The sequence below is a fragment of the Octodon degus genome, unplaced genomic scaffold (assembly GCF_000260255.1).
Source record: "Octodon degus isolate 3935 unplaced genomic scaffold, OctDeg1.0 scaffold00115, whole genome shotgun sequence".
Classification (NCBI taxonomy): domain Eukaryota; kingdom Metazoa; phylum Chordata; class Mammalia; order Rodentia; family Octodontidae; genus Octodon; species Octodon degus.
Window position 1 is genome coordinate 8194656 of NW_004524691.1, and position 21147 is coordinate 8215802.

General features: G+C 37.1%; 1 protein-coding gene across 7 annotated transcripts in view; it reads right to left on the reverse strand.

Moving 5' to 3' along the window:
* Positions 1–905: 905 nt before the first annotated feature.
* Sptssb (serine palmitoyltransferase small subunit B) overlaps positions 906–21147 on the reverse strand; it is a 47338-nt gene continuing 27096 nt past the window's right edge. The window contains exons 1-3 of one of the 7 annotated variants that reach the window (XM_023699738.1): positions 15546–15566; positions 4083–4195; positions 906–1565 (exon numbers count right to left, since the gene is read on the reverse strand). In XM_023699738.1, the coding sequence (XP_023555506.1) occupies positions 1299–1535 (237 nt within the window). In that variant the 5' untranslated portion in view covers positions 1536–1565; positions 4083–4195; positions 15546–15566 and the 3' untranslated portion in view covers positions 906–1298. The other 6 variants (XM_023699736.1, XM_023699737.1, XM_023699739.1 and 3 more) reach the window with 6 other exon arrangements.

Below are 21147 nucleotides of genomic sequence, written 5' to 3' on the forward strand. Positions count from 1 at the left end.
TATTTTGCAAAAGTTAACAAAAACATATTCAGACTTGTTTTTTTAAAACATATGTTTGTTTGATTTTTAACAAATATGCAAGTTGATTATTAATTTGGCATACAAAACATCTTTCTTTCTACCTCTTGGATTTTTTCCCTAAAAAAACAAAACAAAACAAAACAAAACAAAACAAAACAAAACAAAACAAACCTTAAAAAAAAAAGACAAACTCAATTTACATTACTACCTTCCAGAATTACTAACATTAATGCTTATAAAGAGGAAAGAAAAATTTCAAAGCTTGGGCTTTGGCATTCACATTTGATTCAGCGGTAAAAACTTATATTTCCTCTTATGATAAGAAATTTTGGAGGAAATTTGATAAAATTTATTTCTTTTCCTGCAAAGGAGCCACTGCAGCAAGGCGTTTCACTGGGCTGTTGCATTCCTGCTGGGAGACTGTTACTTCCAGCCTACTTATTGGCTTTTCTTCTTGTACTCAATATCCTTTTTTTTTTTTTTTTCCTCCACTGAGTGAAAGCATAGAAACATTTTTTTCTCTCTCCAACCCCAGCATCATGCAAAGGCAAAGCAACATCAAAAGTCACAACTATCTGAATTTACTTGGATTATATTTTGTTATGTTTTATAATATTGGCTTATTTATCAAAAATTAACATTGTTGATTTTAAATATTTGAAACAACTTATGAACCGTGTTTTAACAAAAACAATTTCTCCTAGCCTGCTCTTCTACATTTAGGTAAAATAATTTTAACTACATTTAATGAAAAGAAGTAAAATAATTTTAGGTATCGGCAGTTTATTAGAAAATAAGACTTTAATGAGTCAACATAATTCATTCACATCTTTTTATACATTGTAAACAAAGATAGGATACTTTCAACAGTAGCCTATGGAGGATTTTTTTTTTTTTTGGTAGTATATCCATCAGTACAGAATAGATATCAAGGAAACATTTTAATGTAATTCTGGTAGGGTCCCTTATGAATTTATTTTCCAAACAAAATTGTATGAAGATATCTTAATTTTTTAAAAAAAGTGATAAATTCTCATTTGAATGAGCATGGTATGTTAGGCAAAGGCTTTGTGTTTTCCATAGTCAGAGCATAATGTAGAACATACATAAGAAACAAGAGAAGCATCTATCTGAAACTCCAGGCAGTATGTAGGAGTGCAAAGAGAAAAATGCTTTTCTGGCCAGAGAGCGAACGATGGCACAGTAGTCACCTAAATCAGTAAGTGTTAGCAACATAAATGTGCAATGCCATTTCATTTCACAGAGTGCAAATCAGATCAGTTGGATATTGTATTGTGATAGCCACATATTTTTGAGAAAAATTCCCAAGCCAGGCGAATGTGGATCGGGACGAAGACGTAGGCAGTGTACACCACCATGGCAACAATGGTTAGGACGACGGTGTTGAACATGGATTGCTCCCAGGGCTCCAAGACAGCGCAGCATGTGATGATTTGGTATTGGTAGTAGAGCCAAGAGAAGTACTCTTTCACACGCCTGAAATCCATGCTCATGATGCTCCTTCAAGCTGTAGAAAGTCCACCCTGTTAAGGAAAATGACAGAGGAAAAGAAAAAGAAAATAAGCAACCAAGCACAGAATTCCCTTAAATTTTCATGACTTCTGCATGCTAATATCTGTGAATGTTAAAGATCGTTGGATGGATTATTAATACGAATACTATATAGACATTATATAATATTATATAAATATGTAATACTGTATATATGAATATAATATATTGTCACAGAAAATATTGCCACAACTATTAAAAGTAATTGCTATAATTTACAGAATATATATATATATATATATATATATATATAATGTATTTAGTACAGGGTCTCACTATGTAGATCAGGCACTGTCTCAGTGCGCCCTGGGGATGGGGCTGGCACAGCACACCAGGGAATGAACTCTGATCACTGTGCTCTGCCTAAACATGTGCTTTAGTCTGCTGAGCTGTCAGGTCAGCCCAAGAAATTATATTGTTAATAATATCTCTCTAAAACAATAATTTCTAGTAATAATTCTAATGATAAAACTACTTCAAATGGATTTTAAACACATTTTCTTTATCCATATGTACATATACAAATAGAGATAATAATGAACTTTTATATTTCCAGCAACATGTATTCTGACAGAAAAATTGAAGAATGGTATGCAGAAAACTTAAATCTAGCAAGCTTGAAGTTTCTGTCTTCAGAGGGGCTGCCTAGTGAGTTTGACCCTTGGCTGGAATCTGAGAGTTAACTGTTCACTCCAATCCCTAGTAGGTTAAAATGTCTCACTGTGGTTAGATTCTACACATGGTGTACTTTATGGTGAAAATTACTATACTCTGGTGGTCTGAAATTTTATAAATTTCCAGACCAAGTGTGCCTAGTGTCCTCTTCACAAACCCCAGTATAAAGGTGCATTGGTCACTGAGTCTCTAATGGGCATTTCTCTGGCAAGAACATGACTCCTACAGATGCTCTTTGACTTACAATGGAGTTATTTTCCAATAAATATATGATAAACTGAAAGTACTGTAAGTTTTAGAAATTCATTTAACACCTCTAACCTTTGGAGTGTGTATTCTGAGCAACAGAGCACAAGGTAACGTATTGGTTGTTTACCATGATGACACGGCATTGATGTGCTTTTGTTTATGTGTTCGCTCACAGCAACACCAGACGCCTACAGAAAAGTTTCTCCTGTGTCTTCTTTTCCTGCTGATCCTGGTGTATATTTTACTGTAATATCTTAGCTTTGAGTACAAGTACAGTATGTGTTGAGTCCTTCTAGTTCACTGGTGGTGAACCTCGGATGTGGGTATTATTGTGATTTTTATGTAAGACAAAAGATTTTAATTGTGAGGTTTTTTATCCCCTTAAACTAAAACCTCAATATTCAGGTTTAACTGTAGTGTTGGTACTTTGTGAGAAATAAGTGGGTTTTCAGTTTCAGTTTGGCACTTGGCCTCTGAAAGGTTTGCCATCAGGGTTCTAGTTAACCGCTGAATATGTGGGTGGTCTTGGAGACCCTTGAAACAAATGGGATGCTCGGAGGGTACTTTTGAGTGGTCATTTGGTTTGGGGATCCAGCGCTTAGGAAACCTCTATAAAAATGTTTTGCTGGCCTTCCAATGGGACTTTAGTTATAGCCATATGTAAAATTTTCCAGAAAGAAAAGCACTCAGCATTTCTTAGAAAGATATCTGCAAAAGTCTTGCTGACCTCTAGAGACACTGGAGTGGGTGACGGGGAATTCAGGTGCACCCCAGTGCACCTCTGCTTATTCCTGGGTATCACGTCATAAAAGTCTGTCTTGATAATTTTTGCTATCCTTGTCAGAGGTGAAATGTTTTGAAGATCATCTTTTTTGGGGCATGAATGTATCTTTTATTTAATTCTCTTTTGAGTAGAAGCAAGGTACTTTTCTGTCTAAGACTGTGAACTCTTTAGCCTGAAGGGAGACACTGTTTGAACACCAGATCCTAGACCAATTCTTGGCATAAATATTGGTCTCTAAAAGGGGCCCATAAATATTTGCTGAACAAAATGAGTGAGAAATAATCAATCAAAAATAATTATAGAGCACTCATAGTCTCAATGCTAGTGGGATGCAGTTAGCTTTTGTTGATGTTCATAGAGCTTGGATTTGAGAAGAAGCAACATATTTGAAAAGGACCATTTCTACAAAATCTCAAAAAAAAAAAATCCTTGTGTGACCAGGTCACAGTTACCTGTAATAAGAATGGAAAAATTCAGATAGACAGATAGTACAAAATGGAAACAGTTTTTCTTTCCCATGAAAAGAAGTCAGCCTCTGACCATCCCAGAAACTACAGTGAGAACTAAAAAGCTAGATATAAAAGCCTGATCCTGGTGGCAGAACTTCAGGGAGATGCTACCTCCATCTTTTTAAGCCAGTTCTGGCTGTAGAAAAGGAGCGAAGATGAGGCGGGCTAATCAGAAGAAATGAGCAGCAGAAGGAGTACTACAGCCCATTTGTGCTGTTACAACAAAACCCTAGAAGCATGTAACTTACAAATAAAAGAAATTTATTTCTCACAGTTCTGCAGTTAAGAAGTCCAAGATGGGAGCACCGGCAGGTACGATGTCGGGAGGAGGCCCTGTCTTTGCTTCTAAGATGGCAACTTGAAGGCCAGTCCTTACATGGTGTTTCTACCACAGATGGAAGGGCAAAACGCATGAGTGCTGTGTGCAGCCTTCTTTATAAAAGCCTAATCCCATCCACAAGGGAGGAGAGGCCCTAATTAGCTAACCACTTCCTAAAGACTCCACCTCTTAATACTATTGCTTTGGAGATTTGATTGCAACATGAATTTTGAAAGAGGCATAATAAACATTCCAACTACAGCCCAGTGATGATTGCAGGGAGTTAGAGTACCCTGGCATGAAAATTTTCTACAGATAGGTGAAAGCAGTGAAAACTCAGAGTTAGCACTGTTTGAGATCTTAGACTGTTCTAGGTGATTTAAGTCTGAAAAGTTTTCTGCATGGGCACCCACACTTGCTTTCCCCTAAATCATCAGAGTTTAGGGCAGTTGTAGTAACTGAGAGGGAGCCTGAAGTACATTAATGAGATATCCTGTCAGGCTGCAGTAGACAAAGATGAAGTAAAGAGTGCTCAGACAGACACTCATTACCCTTAGGAAGGAGAACCTGAAGAAGTGGGAGGGCCACCCTGCATGCAGAAATGGAGGAAAGGCTGTTGTCTTTAACCCATGAGTGAGGGAAGCCATGTTATTATTAACTGGGAGAGGCTGTTGTGGGTTGGAGTTGAGGAAGAGTTTAGCTTAAGTACATGACACTGCAATATAAAGGCAAGTTGAAATGATTTTGGATATCAATCATTTTAAAAAATCAATTTCTCTACTCTTCCTATGGGCATCACTCTTTTAGAATTAACTATGTCGTGAATATCTGTTTGAAGTGTTCTGAGTATGCCTTTCAATTTTATAAATAAGACACTATTGTTTGTTTGGATACATCATTGACTTTTTTCTCCATATTGTAGTGTTTAAGGTGTACTAATTTTTCTCCAGGTCATTCTGTGGATATTAATTACAGGCTTGTGAGCGATCTGGAGCCACAGGCACCAAGTTAGTGGTGTCCAGATTCCTGAGCCTTAGAAATAGAGACAACCAATGTTTATTATTTTATGCTGCTGAAAGTCAATGAATCAGTCAATTAAAAAAATAAGAGATGAGACACATGCAACAGATATTACACCAAGGAAAGATGTAGGGTGAGGCCTGGGTCACAAATACCCCAAATTTACAATGATTTAAAATCTGGCCATTTTACACATACTACCATACTGCCAACAACTTAGCCACTTAGGATTTAGACATTTTCTTCTTGAGTTTCCACAGTCTTTCATTTCTTGGCCCTCTAAGTCGCCATTTCTGATACATGAAAATTGCTTTTATTGTTACATCTCAATTCAAATCTCATGAAGTCTGTCATTCCACAAAGGCACTGGTTGCCCTCCTGCCTTTGTTTCATTTTCTTCTTATGGATGCAAAGGAAATTTAAGTGTTGTTTATTATTTGTTTCTTCCATGAAAAGGTGAGAAGGGACACAGGTGGTTATTATTAGTAGGCCATCTGCTATAATCCATTCTTAGAATGTACATTATTTTAGGTTATAGATTTACTTAGGTAATATATTTTTCCTTTCTTATGAATCTATTTTGCCCTATATGGTGACATGCACTATTAGAATGAAAAATTTTATACTATTTGATTAATACTGTGTGTAGGAAAATTTATTCATTTGGTGAATATACACAGAACAGCAATGGCCTCAGAAGGATTCTGTCCTGAAAGGCACTGCAGATGGGAGGGGCTCTTCTGGGTCATGTAACAAGCACACAGTGAATAAGGGATTGGGATTGCACACTACACAAAAACATGCTAAGAAGGGAGCTGGGGAAAGAGTCCAATTTTATGGAAATAAGATAATAGAAATGCCACAAAATTAATTATCTGTAAGCAACCTAGAACTAAATTGCAGCAAATATCTTAAAACCTTGGTTTTTCACAATAGAATGTGAAATTAATTTACCTACTTCTTTAAAGACCCAATGCCATATCCTACCCAATGACTTGAAAAGTTTACTCAAATACACAGTGATTCTTCTTATGTTTAGTTATGTTTTCTTAAAAGGTAATTCTCCATGTATAGGAAAAGAGAAAATCACTTCTTTCTTTCTTTCTTTCTTTCTTTCTTTTTTTTTTTTTTAACAATTCCTCTGAACCCGGTGGCTTTTCAAACTCACCTAGATTTTTAATGAGCTTGTTTATTTAGAGGTGGCATTGATGGAACAAACTCTGGTGCACCTCCATGAGCTCCTGGTCTGATGCTGAACCCGTCTGGTGGCACTTGCTATAGGCTGAATATGCAGGCACTGAAATTCTATGTTAAAATCTTAAGCCCAAAAATGATTGTATTATGTGCAAAGGGCCCCAGAATGTGATGACACCAAGGCAAAGCCCTCACACGTGGGATTAGAGTGATGCCAGAAAGTGCCCTTTCCCCGTCTGTTGAGTGAGGACACAGTGAGAAGATAGCTGTCTGCAAACCAGGGAGAGGCCCTCATTAGATGCTGATTCTGCAAAGCCTTGGTCCTGGACTTCAAGGCTCCAGAACTGAGAGAAGTGTTTCCCTCTGGTTGATAAGCTACCCACTCTACAGTGCTATTACAGGAGGCTGGACACTAAATGAGGTCCTTGGGTGATGGGGAGGGCAGGGTCTTCTAAAGGAGCCCATCATCTGGGGGACTGTAGTTCTTAGGAGGACCCAGTGAAAAACAAAATACTTGATATTCCCTGTAAAAAGTGGGGGATCAGATAAAGTCAGCAGTCACTGCAGAAATGGATCCCTCAGCCCAATGGAAGGCTTTATGCTGTCGTTTTAAAGCCATGGTAAAATCTTCAGAGAAGACCATTATAGTATACTATTCTAACATGCCTAATGGATTTAATTTATCATCATTTTCCCAATAAGGAAACAATTATCACTTTCACAGGATTACTTATAGTTTAGAAATTGCTTTTATCTTACTGGTACAATGTAGAGTGTATGGGAATAAAGATACACTACACAATGATCCAAAGTCTTATTCTTCTACTTATTGGCTCTATGACCTTGGGTAGTCACCTACTTGTCCTTGTCCTCAATGTCTTTATCTGGGGAGATAATAATCTGTACTGCTTAGAACTGCTTTCAAGACTGACAGTAATACAAGTAAGGCCTAAATCCTTACTACATATATTGAGCTGTAGGGGACTCAGGTCAATAATTTCTGACATTGTCAGTGAAGTGGAAGACCCAATACTATTATGGACCACTGGACTCTTTGAATATTTTGCTGAGTTAGCACACCTATAATATTCAAATAACAGAACTAAACAAAAAAAGGGGATACAGATGAATGTTCATTTTGTATCTGTGTATTCAAAATGGTTAGAATAGATACATAGTTGCATTCTCTTAATGAAAAGAGGGATTTGTTCTAATAGTGTTTGTAAATAGGATATCATGTCCGCATCTTGTACAGCAATTAACCACTAGGAAGAATGTATGCAATATGTTAATTATTGAAACTGTCCTACCAATTTGGTTTGAAACTGTCTCATTGCTATTTGTTTTAATAAAATTATGGGAAAAAATAAATTAATATAAATCAAAAAAAGGAACCTACATATGGAAGAAGTGCTTTACTTAAAGATTTTCCCTTCTCCTTTACTTTCACTTATTGATTGAAAACAATTTTCAGCATGTGAATATTTGCACTCAGAATATTCCAGTGCATATTCTGTGGGAATTACAGTCAATATGCTATGTTGAACAAAACAGTCATGGCTATTGCCCTCAAGTATTATAATCTAGCTAAGTGTATTCCACCAAAACATATTTTAAAACCTATGTGAAGTAGCTAAAGTGTATCCTAGAGTGCGGGTATCTGGGTGGACTATAAAGCTCTCTCAAACCAAATGACCCACTTTAAGGAAAAAGACCAAGCCATGGGGTAATATTAAACTGGTATTAAGTTGAAAGGTGTTAATCTAATTTGTCAAGCCAAGTTCAAGTGACTGACACATATGCGACTGTCATGGATTCACATCAGTCCTATGAATTCACATTGGAAGAAGTAGGAATTCTAATGGAGATTCTTGTGTTCTTCTAAGGTCAAGTGAAGAGAATGCAAGCAGGTGTGAAGGACATGTAGGAAGCCCCAGTCCCACTTTCTTTCAGTTTTCCCAGACCTTATCCCATTCTTTGATGGGATATATTCCTGATGTTCTATAATTCAGATTCTTGTCCTGCCACTGAAAGGCTGAATGTGTATTGATTGTAATTATTATTGGGAACTAATAAAGCCTAAAATTCCTATTAGTAATGTATATCAGTGTGGAGGAAAGGCTCAAAGGGGAGCTTTGCCAGATTAGGGGTCAAGGAGGGTCATTATTATCTTGAGAACCAAATGGAAGAAATGGAGTCCTAAACAGAACCCCACTGGTGGAACAGGAACATGGTGAAAATGAAGAATTTAAAGAATTATAATTTCTTTAAAGAGTTATGTCATCCTTAAATGGAGACTTACTTGTCAATTTTTATTTTGAATGTCACTATCCTTTCAACCAACAGGTAAAGAGTTTTCTTTCACTGGATTTCTGTGCAGTGGGGAAGGAGAATAAGTTTCATCTCCTTTTCCAGACTGAGAGGGAAATGGTTTGGAACACACATTGTTAGGGAGTGGAGCTCTGTTCCAACTGGAATGGCTAAGAAAGTAAGCAAGTGTAGCAAGCATAAAGACACACCTGCTAACATAAAACCTTTTGTCTGAGTCAGGACACAAAGCCAGTATAAAGGGAATACAGAGGAGAGGTAGTGGCTAGACTTGCTCATGAAGTTCTTTGTTGTTTTTTGTCCTTGGGAACAGGAGTGGTAAGAAGTTAGGCAACTGCAGTGAAGGATGGGTTTCAGGTAGTATGGGACAATGACATTTACTTAGAATTTTGCAGAAGATGTGATACTGCAGCCCTCCCTTGTCTAAAGAACAAGTACTCGACACTGGGATTTTATTAATAAAGGATTTCTTTTTAAAAAATTAACTTCCTTTCTGAATAAAAAAGACCTAACATAGTTGGGCTAAATTTAAGTCTGGAACATCAGAATCAGAACCTAAAGCTGAAAGTCAAAAGGACCAACAATTGACTTGGGGGTAACTGCTTCCTAATTCAGTTTGGAATTCTGTATCAATTCCTCAGTCTTTTTGTGCTTAAATTTTCAACCTGAAATCTGACAAATGACAAGAAGTGTACAGCCTGTTCCAGAGAGACATTCTATTCTTCATTCAGAAGTAGACCTCTCTGGAAAGAGCTCAGTATGACATACTCAAATGCAAACTTTTCTTTTTCTTTTTTCTTTTTTTTTGGTACCAGAAATTGAATTTAGGGCTTCACACTTGCCAGGCAGGCACTGTGCTGTGGAACTATATCCCTGGTTAAAAATTTTCTTTAAGTAATTTATTTATGAAACAAAATTAGTAGTTCAGTGATTTCCTTCAAAAGAGTACAGTACAGAAAGGAGAATTAAAAGTAATTTTACAGTGAAGAGGGCTATTAAGCATGCCCAGCTGTTATGGTTTGTGTTTAGTTGTTGCCCCCAAAGACACATATAGTCATGAGGTAGTTTCTAGAGTTTGTGATTAATTCATGATTCAATGCTGGAGTTATGGGTGTGAGTACTATACCCAGCACGAGGCAAATAGCTTGGATATAATATAAGGGAGAGAGGCTTGCTCTCTGCCAATGCCCCTCTCCTTGCTCTTTTTTTTTTTTTTTTTTTTTTTTTTTTTTTTTTTTTTTTTTTTTTTGGTTGCTATTTTCTGCCACCATGAAATGCTGCCCACTGCCATGTGGCATTCTGCCTTGGAGCCAGCCTAGTATGGACTGAAACCTACAAAAATTGTGAGCTAAATAAATAAACCTTTCCTTCTTCGGGTGCCCATTATTTTGTCCCAGCAATGAGTGAAAAGTAACTGAGACACCAGTTGAACAAGGTCTGATCGTAGTTAATCATGTTGATAATAATAGAGACAATGCCATGAAGTGGTTCTTTACCTCTGTAGTCTTCTCAACAGCCCACAAATCTAATCATCATAAAAGTTGATAAGTTCCAGTAAAAAGCTGTCCTAAAAGATATTTGACTAGGGGCCCTCAGAACTCTCAAAGTCACCAAGAAAGAATCAGAATGTAAAACATGGTCACAGCTCATTGAAGCTTAAGATTGATGACTAATTATAATGTGGTTCCTCAAATGGAATCCCAAATCATAAAAATGACAGAAATAAAAGGTAAATAAATATAAAGCAAGGAATTTAATTAACAATTGCATACTAATATTGTCTCATTGTAACACATGTGATATAAAAAACTTTGGTAGCCTCTGGGCAGCCTGTGGGACTCTGCTAAGATCTGACCTTCCTTAGTCCCCAGTGTGCAGGTGAGGAGCCTTTGCTGGTGCTGCTCCAAACTTTTAGGAACATACGAAGACTCTGAGTGGCCTGCAGGATGCAGGACAGAGGCCATCTGTGGACCCAGCACCAGCAGGTACAAACCTTTCCTGGAGCCATTTAAGAACTTTGGCAGACTCTGGGCGGCCTGTGAATCTCAATCTGGGTGATTCCTGGGAGCTTCAAAAATGCCAAAACGCAGGAGTGAAAGGCAATTTTAATCCTCTAGGCCACCCAGAGTAAATCCAAGAAACAAAGACATCCAAGAGCTTGGAAATCACACACCCTGAAATCTCTGAAATGATAGTAACTGAAGTAAAGAAACAAGTCCATCAGGCTATAGAAGAAATTAGAAAAGAAATAATCACTCAGGTCCAAAACCAAGGGAAAACTCTAGTGAGAGATTTGCTCAGACAGCTAAAGAAGACAAAAATAAAAAAATAAAAAATAAAAAAAAATAGAGGAGAATAGAAAAATGATGGAAACACTTAATGAACAATACAGGAAAGAATTAGAATGTATGGAACAGATTTAGACAGATATCCAGGAAATTAAGAACATCACTGAAATCTTGAAAAACCACTTTCAAGATTTTTCAACTTTTTCAAGAATCTTGAAAACCAAGTTCTTTCTTGGCCAAACTCAGTTAGATGCAGGGGACCGCAGTTCAAACCCAAGCTTCGCATGCTGCACCAGACCTGCCTTTTAAGCAGCCTGAGTCAGCAAAACAAACAAACAAACAAACACTCCCCCCAAACAAAATAAACTCCATACGGCCATAATCACAATAAATCTATACCTAGGCACATAATAATCAAGATCAGAAATTCAGCAGAAGAATAGAATATTAAAAGCTGCTAGAGAGAAGAAACAGATCATCTACAATGGAAAGCCCATCAGAATCAAGGCAGATGTTTCAACACAAACCATAAAATCAGGAAGCACTCAGAGTGAAGTATTTCAGGTCCTGAGAGAAAATAACTTCCAGGGTCGGGGAGATAGCTCAGTAGAATAAGTGCTTGCCTGGCAAGTGCAGGGTCCTCAGTTCAATCCCCGGTACTGCAAAACAAAACAAACAAACAACCCCCCCCAAAAAACCCCAAAAAACCTTCAGCCCAGATTGAAGTACCCTACAAAACTATCTATCAAATTCAATGGCAAAATAAGATCCTTCTATGACAAAGAAAATTGAAGAAATTCATGACCACCAAACCAACCCCACAAAAAATACTGACAGATGTTCTAGAAAGAGACAGAAGTAATTACAGCTTCAAGAACTTCTAACAGGAAAATAACATGATAAAGATAAGTGAATATGTATCAGTTATAGCCATCAATATAAGAGGCCTGAATTCATCAATCGAAAGAAACAGACTAGCAGAGTGGATTAAGAAATAAAATCCAACAATATACTGTATACAAGAAACACATTTAACTCAAAAGGCAATTCACAGACTAAAAGTCAAAAGTGGAAAATAATCCTCCATGCCACAGGAAATCAGAAAAAATCAGGGGTAGCTATCCTGTTTGCTGACAATACCAACTTCAAACCAAAAATCATCCAAAGAGATAAAGAAGGTCACTATATACTTGTTAAGGGAAAACTGCAATGAGAAGAGATAACAATGATAAATATATATGCACCCAATGTAGAAGAACCCTCCTACATAAGACAAATTTTAACAAACATGAAAAATCAAATGGGCAATAATAGAAAAGTAATGGGGGATTTTAACATGCCACTGTCACAAAGAGAGACCAACTAGGCAAAATATCAGCAAAGAAATAACAGAAATAAACCAAACGTGATGAAATTCATTTGGTAGACCTTTACTGAGTGTTTCACCCAGCAGCAACAGAATACACATTTTTCTCAGCTGCACATGGGACATTCTCAAAAATAGACTATATACTAGTACACAGAGCACTCTTAAGTAAATGCAAAGGAATTAAAATTATCCCATGCATAGTATCTGTGCAATAAAACTGAAATTATTGACAGAAGAAATTACATTAACACATGGAATTTAAATAACAACATCCTAAACACACAATAGGTCACAAATGAAATTAAAGAAGAAATTAAAAAGTATTTACAATTAAATGAAAATGCAGATAGAAATTACTGAAACCTGTAGGATGCAGTGAAACCGGTCTTAAGAGAAAAAAATTATAGCAGTAAATTTGCACATTAGGAAAACAGAAGAAGCTGAAATAAATCATCTCATGCTGTACCTCAAGCTGCTAGAAAAAGAAGAGCAAGTCAAGCCCAAAACCCAAGGAAGGCAGGAAATTATAAAGGTTAGAGCAGAAATTATGCATTGAAGACAAAACAATAGAAAGAACAAATGAATTGAGTTGGTTCTTTCAAAGAATAAATAAAATTGATAAACCCCTAACCAACCTAATCCAAAAAAGGAAAGTAAAAATCAAAATTTGTGCAATAAAGAACAGAAAAGAGTGAAATCACTACAGACCCTAGAGAAATTCAGAAGACCATCAATACCTATTTCCAAAATCTTTACTCTCATAAGATAGAAAACACAGAGGAAATGGACAGTTTCCTAGATATATATGAAATGTCAAAGCTTAGTAAAAAAATATGCAGACTCTGAATGAGTATAAAAAAATCCTACCGACAAAGAAAAGCCCCAATCCTGATGGATTCACAGGAGAATTCTACAAGAAATTTAGAGAAGATTTAATGCCAACTTTTTTCAAATGCTTCAATGAAATTGAAAGGGAAACAATTCTCACAAACTAGTTCCTGGAGGCAATTATTACTGATTCCAAAACCAGAGAAAGAAACAACTAAAAAAGAGAACTACAGGCCAATCTCTCTAATGAATATAGATGGAAAAATCTTCAATAAATTACTAGCAAACAGAATGCAGCAAATCATCAAGAAGATTATACACAATGATCAAGTGGGACTCATTCCAAGAACAGAGGGATGAGTCAACATATGCAAATCTATAAATGTAATCCACCACATCAATAGAACCAAGAAGAAAAACCACATGATAATCTCAATAGATGCAGAAAAAGCTTTTGACAAAGCCCAACACTCATTTATTATAAAAACCCTACAGAGAATTAGAATCCATGGTCTATATTTCAACCTGATAAAAGCCAGCTATGAAAAACATTATACTACATGGGCAATAACTGAAGGCCTTCACTTTAAAATCAGGAACAAGACAAGGAAGTCCACTGTCTCTACTCCTTTTCAGTATAGTTCTGGAAACATTAGCCAGAACAATTAGAATAGAGAGACAAATAATAGGAATAAGGATTGGAAAAGAAGAAGTGAAATTACCATTATTTGCAGATGACATGGTATTCTACATAGAGGACTTCAAGAACTCCATCAAGAGTCTTGCAGATTTAATCACCAAATTCAGCAACCTAGCAGGATACAAAGTCAACACCCATAAATCAGTAGCATTTTTGTACACCAACAATGAACACACTGAGAAACCACACCTTTCAGAATAACATCCAAAAAAAAAAAAGGAAATATTTAGGAATCAATCTCAAAAAGGACATAAAAGATTTATACAGTGCAAATTATAGTACTCTGAGAAAAGAGACTAAAGAGGATTTGAGAAAATGGAAAAAGATTCCATGTTCCTGGATAGGAAGGACCAGCATTTTTAAAATGGTCATACACCCAAAATTGCTTTACATAGTCAATGCAATCCCAATTAAAATACCATTAGTATCCCTCACAGAGCTAGAGAAAATTTTGCTCAAATTAATTTGGAATCAGAAGAGACCCAGAATACCAAAAGCAATCCTGGGAAACAAAGGAAAGGCAGGAGATAGCACAATCCCTGGCCTGAAATTGTACTTATAGTATAATAAAGGTACCATGATAAAATCAGCATGGTACAGAAATAGAGACAGACCTGAGAATCAGTGAACCATATTAAAAGATGTAGACACAACTTCAAACACACTCAGAAGCCTTGTCTTTGATAAAGGGGCCAAAGATGCTCACTGAGAGAAAGATAGCCTCTTTAATAAATGATGCTGAAAAACTGGCTTTCCACAAGCTGAAAGCTAAAACTAGACCCATGCCTATCACCATGCACAAACCTACAGTCAAAATGGATCAAATATTTAAATATTAATATGGAAACACTAAATCTTCTGGAGGAAAATGTAGGTAGAAATCTTAAAAACATAGGGGTAGATAGAGAGTTCATGAACAAAAACCAAACGGCATGTGGAATTCTTCAAAGAATCAACCAAGTGGGATCTCATCTTTTTGAAAAGTTTTTGTATTTCAAAACAAATCTCCAACAAAGTAAAAAGAAAATCAACTAACTGGGAAAAAATTAGAGCCAACTGTCCCTCCAACAAAAGCCTTCTATCTAGAACATACAAAGGTTTAAAAAATCAGGTCCCCTGAAATTCAAAGACCTAATCCAAAAATGGGCATCTGAGATGAATATACACTTTTCAGAGGAAGAAATACAAATGACAAGTAAATATATGAAACTAGTGTTCAACATCATTGGTCATTTGAGAAATACAAATTTAAAAAAACACTGAGACTCCATCTCACCCAGAAAGAATGGCTAACATCAAGAATGGCCAATAGCAAGTGCTGGAGATGCTGTGGGGACAAAGGAACCCTTCTGCACTGTTGGTAGGACTGCAGACTGCCACAACCACTATGGAAATATATGTGGAGATTCCTTCAAAAGCTAAGACTGGAGATCCTATTCAAGCCAGCTATTGTCCACCTGGTTATTTTTCCAAAAGAACTGAAAACTGTATTTTGCAGCAATATATGTGCATTCCATGTTTATAGCATTGCAATTTGTTATAGCTAAATCCTGGATACAACCCAGATGCTCATCAACTGAAGAATGGATAAGGAAGATGTGATATTTTTACACACTTGAGTTTTATTCTGCTATAAACAGGATAAATTTGAGTCTTTTGTCAGTAAATGGATACAACTAGAAAACACACCCTTAAGTGCAATAAATCAGATCGGTATGTGCAAGCATCATATTGTCTCCTGAGTGTGAGGATCTGAAAGAGAAAAATGGAATCTGAAGGGTACAGTAGATACTGGGAAAAGGGAATGAATTTATTCAAAAGGAAAGAGTTACTGAGCTGAGGAGAAGGACAGGACAGGGAGTGAGGGGAAGAGATATATCTATGTATGTAAGCAAGATGATTTTGACAACTGCACTGTGCATTTCTGCTGGTTTATGGAAAGAAGTTGTGCTTTAATTTGTTTTGCGTCATTTTTTCAATTGTTTTTACTTTTTCCTCCACTTAATGTACTGTACATTTCCTTTTTTCTTTCTTTTTCCAATTTTGCATGCATATATCTGATAATATGAATAACTGGAACACTTTGCATTACAACAAATTCTGTGAAATTCATATTACTTTGTTAAGTGAAAATCTGTATCATTTGCATTTTTTTCTGTTTTGATTCTAATTTGTACTCACTCTAAAAAATAAAAAAAGAAAAAAATATGTGATGTACTATTTAAGATTTCAAGAGAGGGTTGGGAAGATAGCTCAGCAGCATAAATGCCTGACTGACAAGTGCAAGGTCCTGAGTTTGATCCCTGGTACAGGAAAAAAAAAATTTCAAGAGGTGAAACTGAGTCTAAGGTATAGGGGAAGTTTGTATTATCTTCTTGACTTTTCTATAAATCTAAAACTCTTCTTGGGCCAGAAAGATGGCTCAGTGGAATAAGTGCTTGCCTGGCAAGTGCAAGGTCCTGAGTTCGATCCTTGGTACTACCCAAAAACAAAACAAAAACAAAAACAAAAACAAAACCTGTTCTAATAATAAAGTCCGTTTAAAAATTTCAAAAAAATATAACAATTAGCAAAGTCTTGAAAAGTCCAGAGTTATCTTTTGTACATAGGTGAATAATGCTTTTCTGCAAGAAAATGACTTTAAATATTTTAAACACAATAAAGAGGGAAAATACAGTTTATCTGTGGCCCAGGGTACATAATGGTACATATTCATAAAACTGAAACAAACATCGCAGAATAATATTTCATAGTGCATGTTGATATTTTGTTTTCTATTACATTTGTTCTCCTCTATTTTATTCTTTTCTTTTATGAAAACTCTTCCAAGTGTTACCTACTACATAGTTTTTTTTTTTGTACTTGGGATCAAACTCAGGGTCCTGCACATGTGACGTAAGTGCCCTACCACTGAACCAAAATCCCATTCTTACCACTCGTAAGTTTCTTAACCCACCAGTTGCACCTTGCCATTGGAAAAACCCCTTTTAGGCTTAACTAGTGCTACCTTCTTTCTTTCTTTCCTTCTTTCTTTCTTTCTTTCTTTCTTTCTTTCTTTCTTTCTTTCTTTCTTTCTTTCTTTTTTGTTGTGCAATATGGCAGCCACTAGGCACACATGGAAACTTAAACTTATCTATTGACCAGTGAGAGAAAGCAAATGCCTACCGTGTTTCACAGCACAGATATGGTATTTCTCTATTATTACGGAAGATTTTACTTAGCAGTGAAGTGGAATATCTCTATCTCTTTCTGGTTAATGAAATAGCTCACAGGCTTTTCTCTTATTCAGCTTAAAACCATCTTTTCCAAACTGACATATTCATTTAACTGCTTGGACTTTGCAATGGGTCTCCATTTCCTAAGAAATGAAACTTTTGTTGTAGGTCCTGCACAATTTGATTTCTCCACCTGTCAGCTTCTCACAACTCTCCTGCTAAATGCCATCAATACTAAAGCTTCTACATTTTAGTTCATACTCTTTTTCTTTTTTAGAAATCCTCTTGTGACCCCTCTTTGCCAGATAAAATCCTGTTTTTCAGATAGCTCCTCTAAATATTTTTCTATGAAACATTCTCTGAGGAATCTCTCCCCACCAAAGAGAATATATTGTTTTCCATGTATTAAATATTATAGCAGCATTTTAGCACTTACAATGTAGTGAAACTATGCATGTATAATTCTGGGAATGTATGGCTTTCATTTCTTTATTCCCTGTGTGGAGCTGGCTAATTAGTCAGTTGGTTGGCTGACTGACCAAATTGCACAGTTTTTGAAGGCAGCAACCATACTTGAAGTTATTTAATATTTTCCCAGCAGCATGTGGGATTCATGTAAATTATTTGTGAATTCACACTGTGTACTTTCAGGTAATGAACTCACATAGATTTTCTTTGTGAAAATTCAGTTCCATCTGCCTTTTAGAAGATGGCTATGAGATAGTGTCCATGTTTTTAAAGCAATGTCTAACAAATACTTTTCTATTTCCCCATAATGTTAAAAGTTCATGGACCCTGTAGGAAATAGGAAATACTTGTGAAGTGGATTTAGATCTCAATAAAATGGCTTTTGCAAGTGCCTATAGTGGGTGAGGAATAATTTAAGATGAATAGGTAGAAAAGTGACTCAAATGGAAAAAAACTCAGGCAGGGAACATCTGGAGATCTGAATTGCATTATAGTTATATTGTCTTCTTCTTTTTGTTTTCTTTCATTTTTTTCTCTTACCCCCTTCACTTTTATTTATTTATTTTAGTCCATATCCTTGGACAGGTTCCTTATCTTTCATATCACAATGTCTCTATTAAGGTGAAGATAACTGACAATTGCCTCCAAGCTGTCTCAGTGATGTAGCACAAGTGTAGGGAGGGCTTTTGGCTCTTTAGAAGTAACACAGTCACAGAAATAGTAGTGTCTGATTTTGTTACTTGTAGGTTGCTATGGCCTTAAACAAACTAAGATTTTGCTAAATTATGCACTCAAAGAATCTTTGCGGTATGTCCTATAACAATACATTTGACAATGCAGTGGTTTGAGTATCTTGCGTGAAAAAACCTTCAGGTCTTATCTATGCCTGCTAATTGAATTGCCTAGTGAAATCAATAAGTCAAGCAACCCATGTGACTATTACAGCAAGTTACTGCTTTAGAGGAAACATTTCAAATGTGTCCTGAACAAGGCTTGAATGCTGCTGTGTGGGCGTGCTGCACGGCCTTGCGCGGTAGTTCTCATCACAGAGGCTGAATTACAAGCTGCTTCTTCATGTGAGCACCATTTGACTAAAGATACAGATGTGTAACTTCTTATTACATCAAAGATATGAGTAAGATTGTATCAGCAATGGCAGAATCTCAACAGTATGTGTGTAAATTTAGGGTAGTGGTAAATTACTGGCTTTCCACATCCAGATATTGTGCTGTAATTTTTCTGTGGGTGAGGCCAATGTGATCTGTGTTGTACAGAAAGGGCCATGTTTGCTAACACCTTCATGGGGATTTCTTTTCTTTCTTAGAATACTTGCTCACCTTCTTTTGCTAACCAGCTCCTCATGCTGATAGCAGAGTGAATACCAGAAGTGAAACTCGAAATTCAAGCCTTCAGAATGAGCTGAAACACCAGCCAAAATATTTGTGATGAACCAAAGCCAAGGAAGAAAATTAAACAACCATAGGGGAATTAAGAGACTTTCTTTACACATTCAGGATGAGTTGGATAATTCTAAGAGACTCCCAAGAGAGGAAGAAACAAACAAGTATAAGTCATAGCATGTATTGCTTTTAGGCAGCTAAAGTTACTCTAATTAAATTTCATAACCCTGTACTTAGAAGTGAATTACAGAAGCAGTGTACTGAAATAAAAACCTCTCTCTGACAATGTAGCCAAGCTGTTGTTGGTATAAAGTGTTCATGGCTGTCTGAACCAAGATTTTTGCCTATAGTTTTTACTAATACCAACAAAAGCAGAAAAACAGAAAACATGTTTTCCCAGTTCAACTGTTAACTCATGCCATGGAGGAACATGATGTGTGTGGAATGACTGTAATTTCAGAGTAGTCTTTGCTTTTTGGTATAATCTGACAAACCAGTGGAATTTATTGGTGGAGTCTTGGCTGGAAAAGAAACTATGGAGTATGATTTTATTGTATTTTAATTTAGTTTAGTTTTTGTATTTTTAGGGGAGGGTCTATAGGGTCTCACTACTAGATGGACTCATAGTGATCTGCCTGTTTACAGCCTCCCAATAGCTGGGATGACAGGTGTGTGCCACAATACTCAGTCTCAGTTGCCCTCTCAGTGTGCCCTGGGGGGCGGGGCTGGCATGGCAGGACCGGGGGTTGAACCCTGGCCAGTGTGCCTGCTTGCAGGCACTTTAATCTGCTGAGCTATTTGGCTGGCCCTTGGAGTATGACTTTAATGCAAAAGTTTATAATAACATATATTAACCTCAGATTAATTCAATTTCAATGTTGTGTGGCTATCCAAAAGGAGCTATTTATTTTGAAACTAAAAAGAGTGGCAAGTATACTAATACTGAGATGCTATAAAGGATGAGAAATTTGGAACAGGTTGGAGGTGACGCCTGGTTTTCTTTCTATTGTACTCTCACCAACATGGAAACAGGGCAAATACCCCCGCTTATTTCTGCTAGTACTAGACTGGAGGGGGCTTCTGGGCTGAGCTCTAATTAGCTAGCTACTTTGCTTTTCTTAGGATGAGATTTTTCATTAGCATTTATTTTTTAAAAACCTGTTATTGTATAAAGAAGCAAATATATGTAGCTTCTGAATGGCTTTTAACTTCTGAGATATTGTTGACAAGGGAAACCAAAATGTTTTCTAAAGGGAAAAAGTGAACAAACTTGCAACACTAACAGTGACTTAGAAGTCACTGACATTTTTTGTTTTTATTTATTTTTATTGTTTTTAGGGAAGGGTCTGCAGGGTGTTCAGGGTCTCACTACTAGATTGGACTTGTAGTGATCCACCTGTTTACAGCCTCTGAAGAGCTGGGATAACAGGCGCACGCCACCACGCCCAGTCTCAATTGTTGTCTCAGTGCACTTTGGGGGAGGGGCTGGCATGGCAGGCAGGCCCGGGAATCAGACCCCTGGCCCCTACACCTGCTTGCAGGCGCTTTAATCTGCTGAGCTATTTGGCCGGCCCTGACACTATTTTTTTAAAATCATTAATTGTATATCTATGTTTACAGCAATATTATTCATAGTGTTAAAAATGTAAAGAAACTCAAATATTCATTATCAAAACAATTGATTAATAGAAGGTGATAAATACATATAATGGAATATTATTCAGCCTTAAAAAGGCAAATTCTGGGGAGAGTTTCTGGCTACCGTGCGCTGGCGGGACCAACTCCGGGTCCCAGTCCAGGCGCAGCATGGGTCAGACCCTCTTCCACTCCCTTGGGATGCCCCCCACCACTCCGCAGTACCTCCCCCACCCCACCCACCGAGTAGGAATTTCTGCCGCGTTCTGGGAACTCCCAGACCCAGTCCTAGCCCAGGTCCAGTGAGTGAGTCGGAGAGCTTCCGGCTACCCTGTGCCAGTGGGACCAACTCCGGGTCCCAGCCCAGGCTCAGCGTGGGTCAGACCATGTTCCACCCCCTTGGAATGCCCCCCCACCACTCTGCAGCACCTAACCCACCCTGCCCGCCAAAGAGGAAAGTGATGGATGATGTAGAATGTGCCTAAGGAGAGTCACATGGAGAGAAAACATTCTCTCAGGCTTTCACAGAGAGCACATTGGCCAAGCAATGGCCGTGACTCATCCACATGGCTG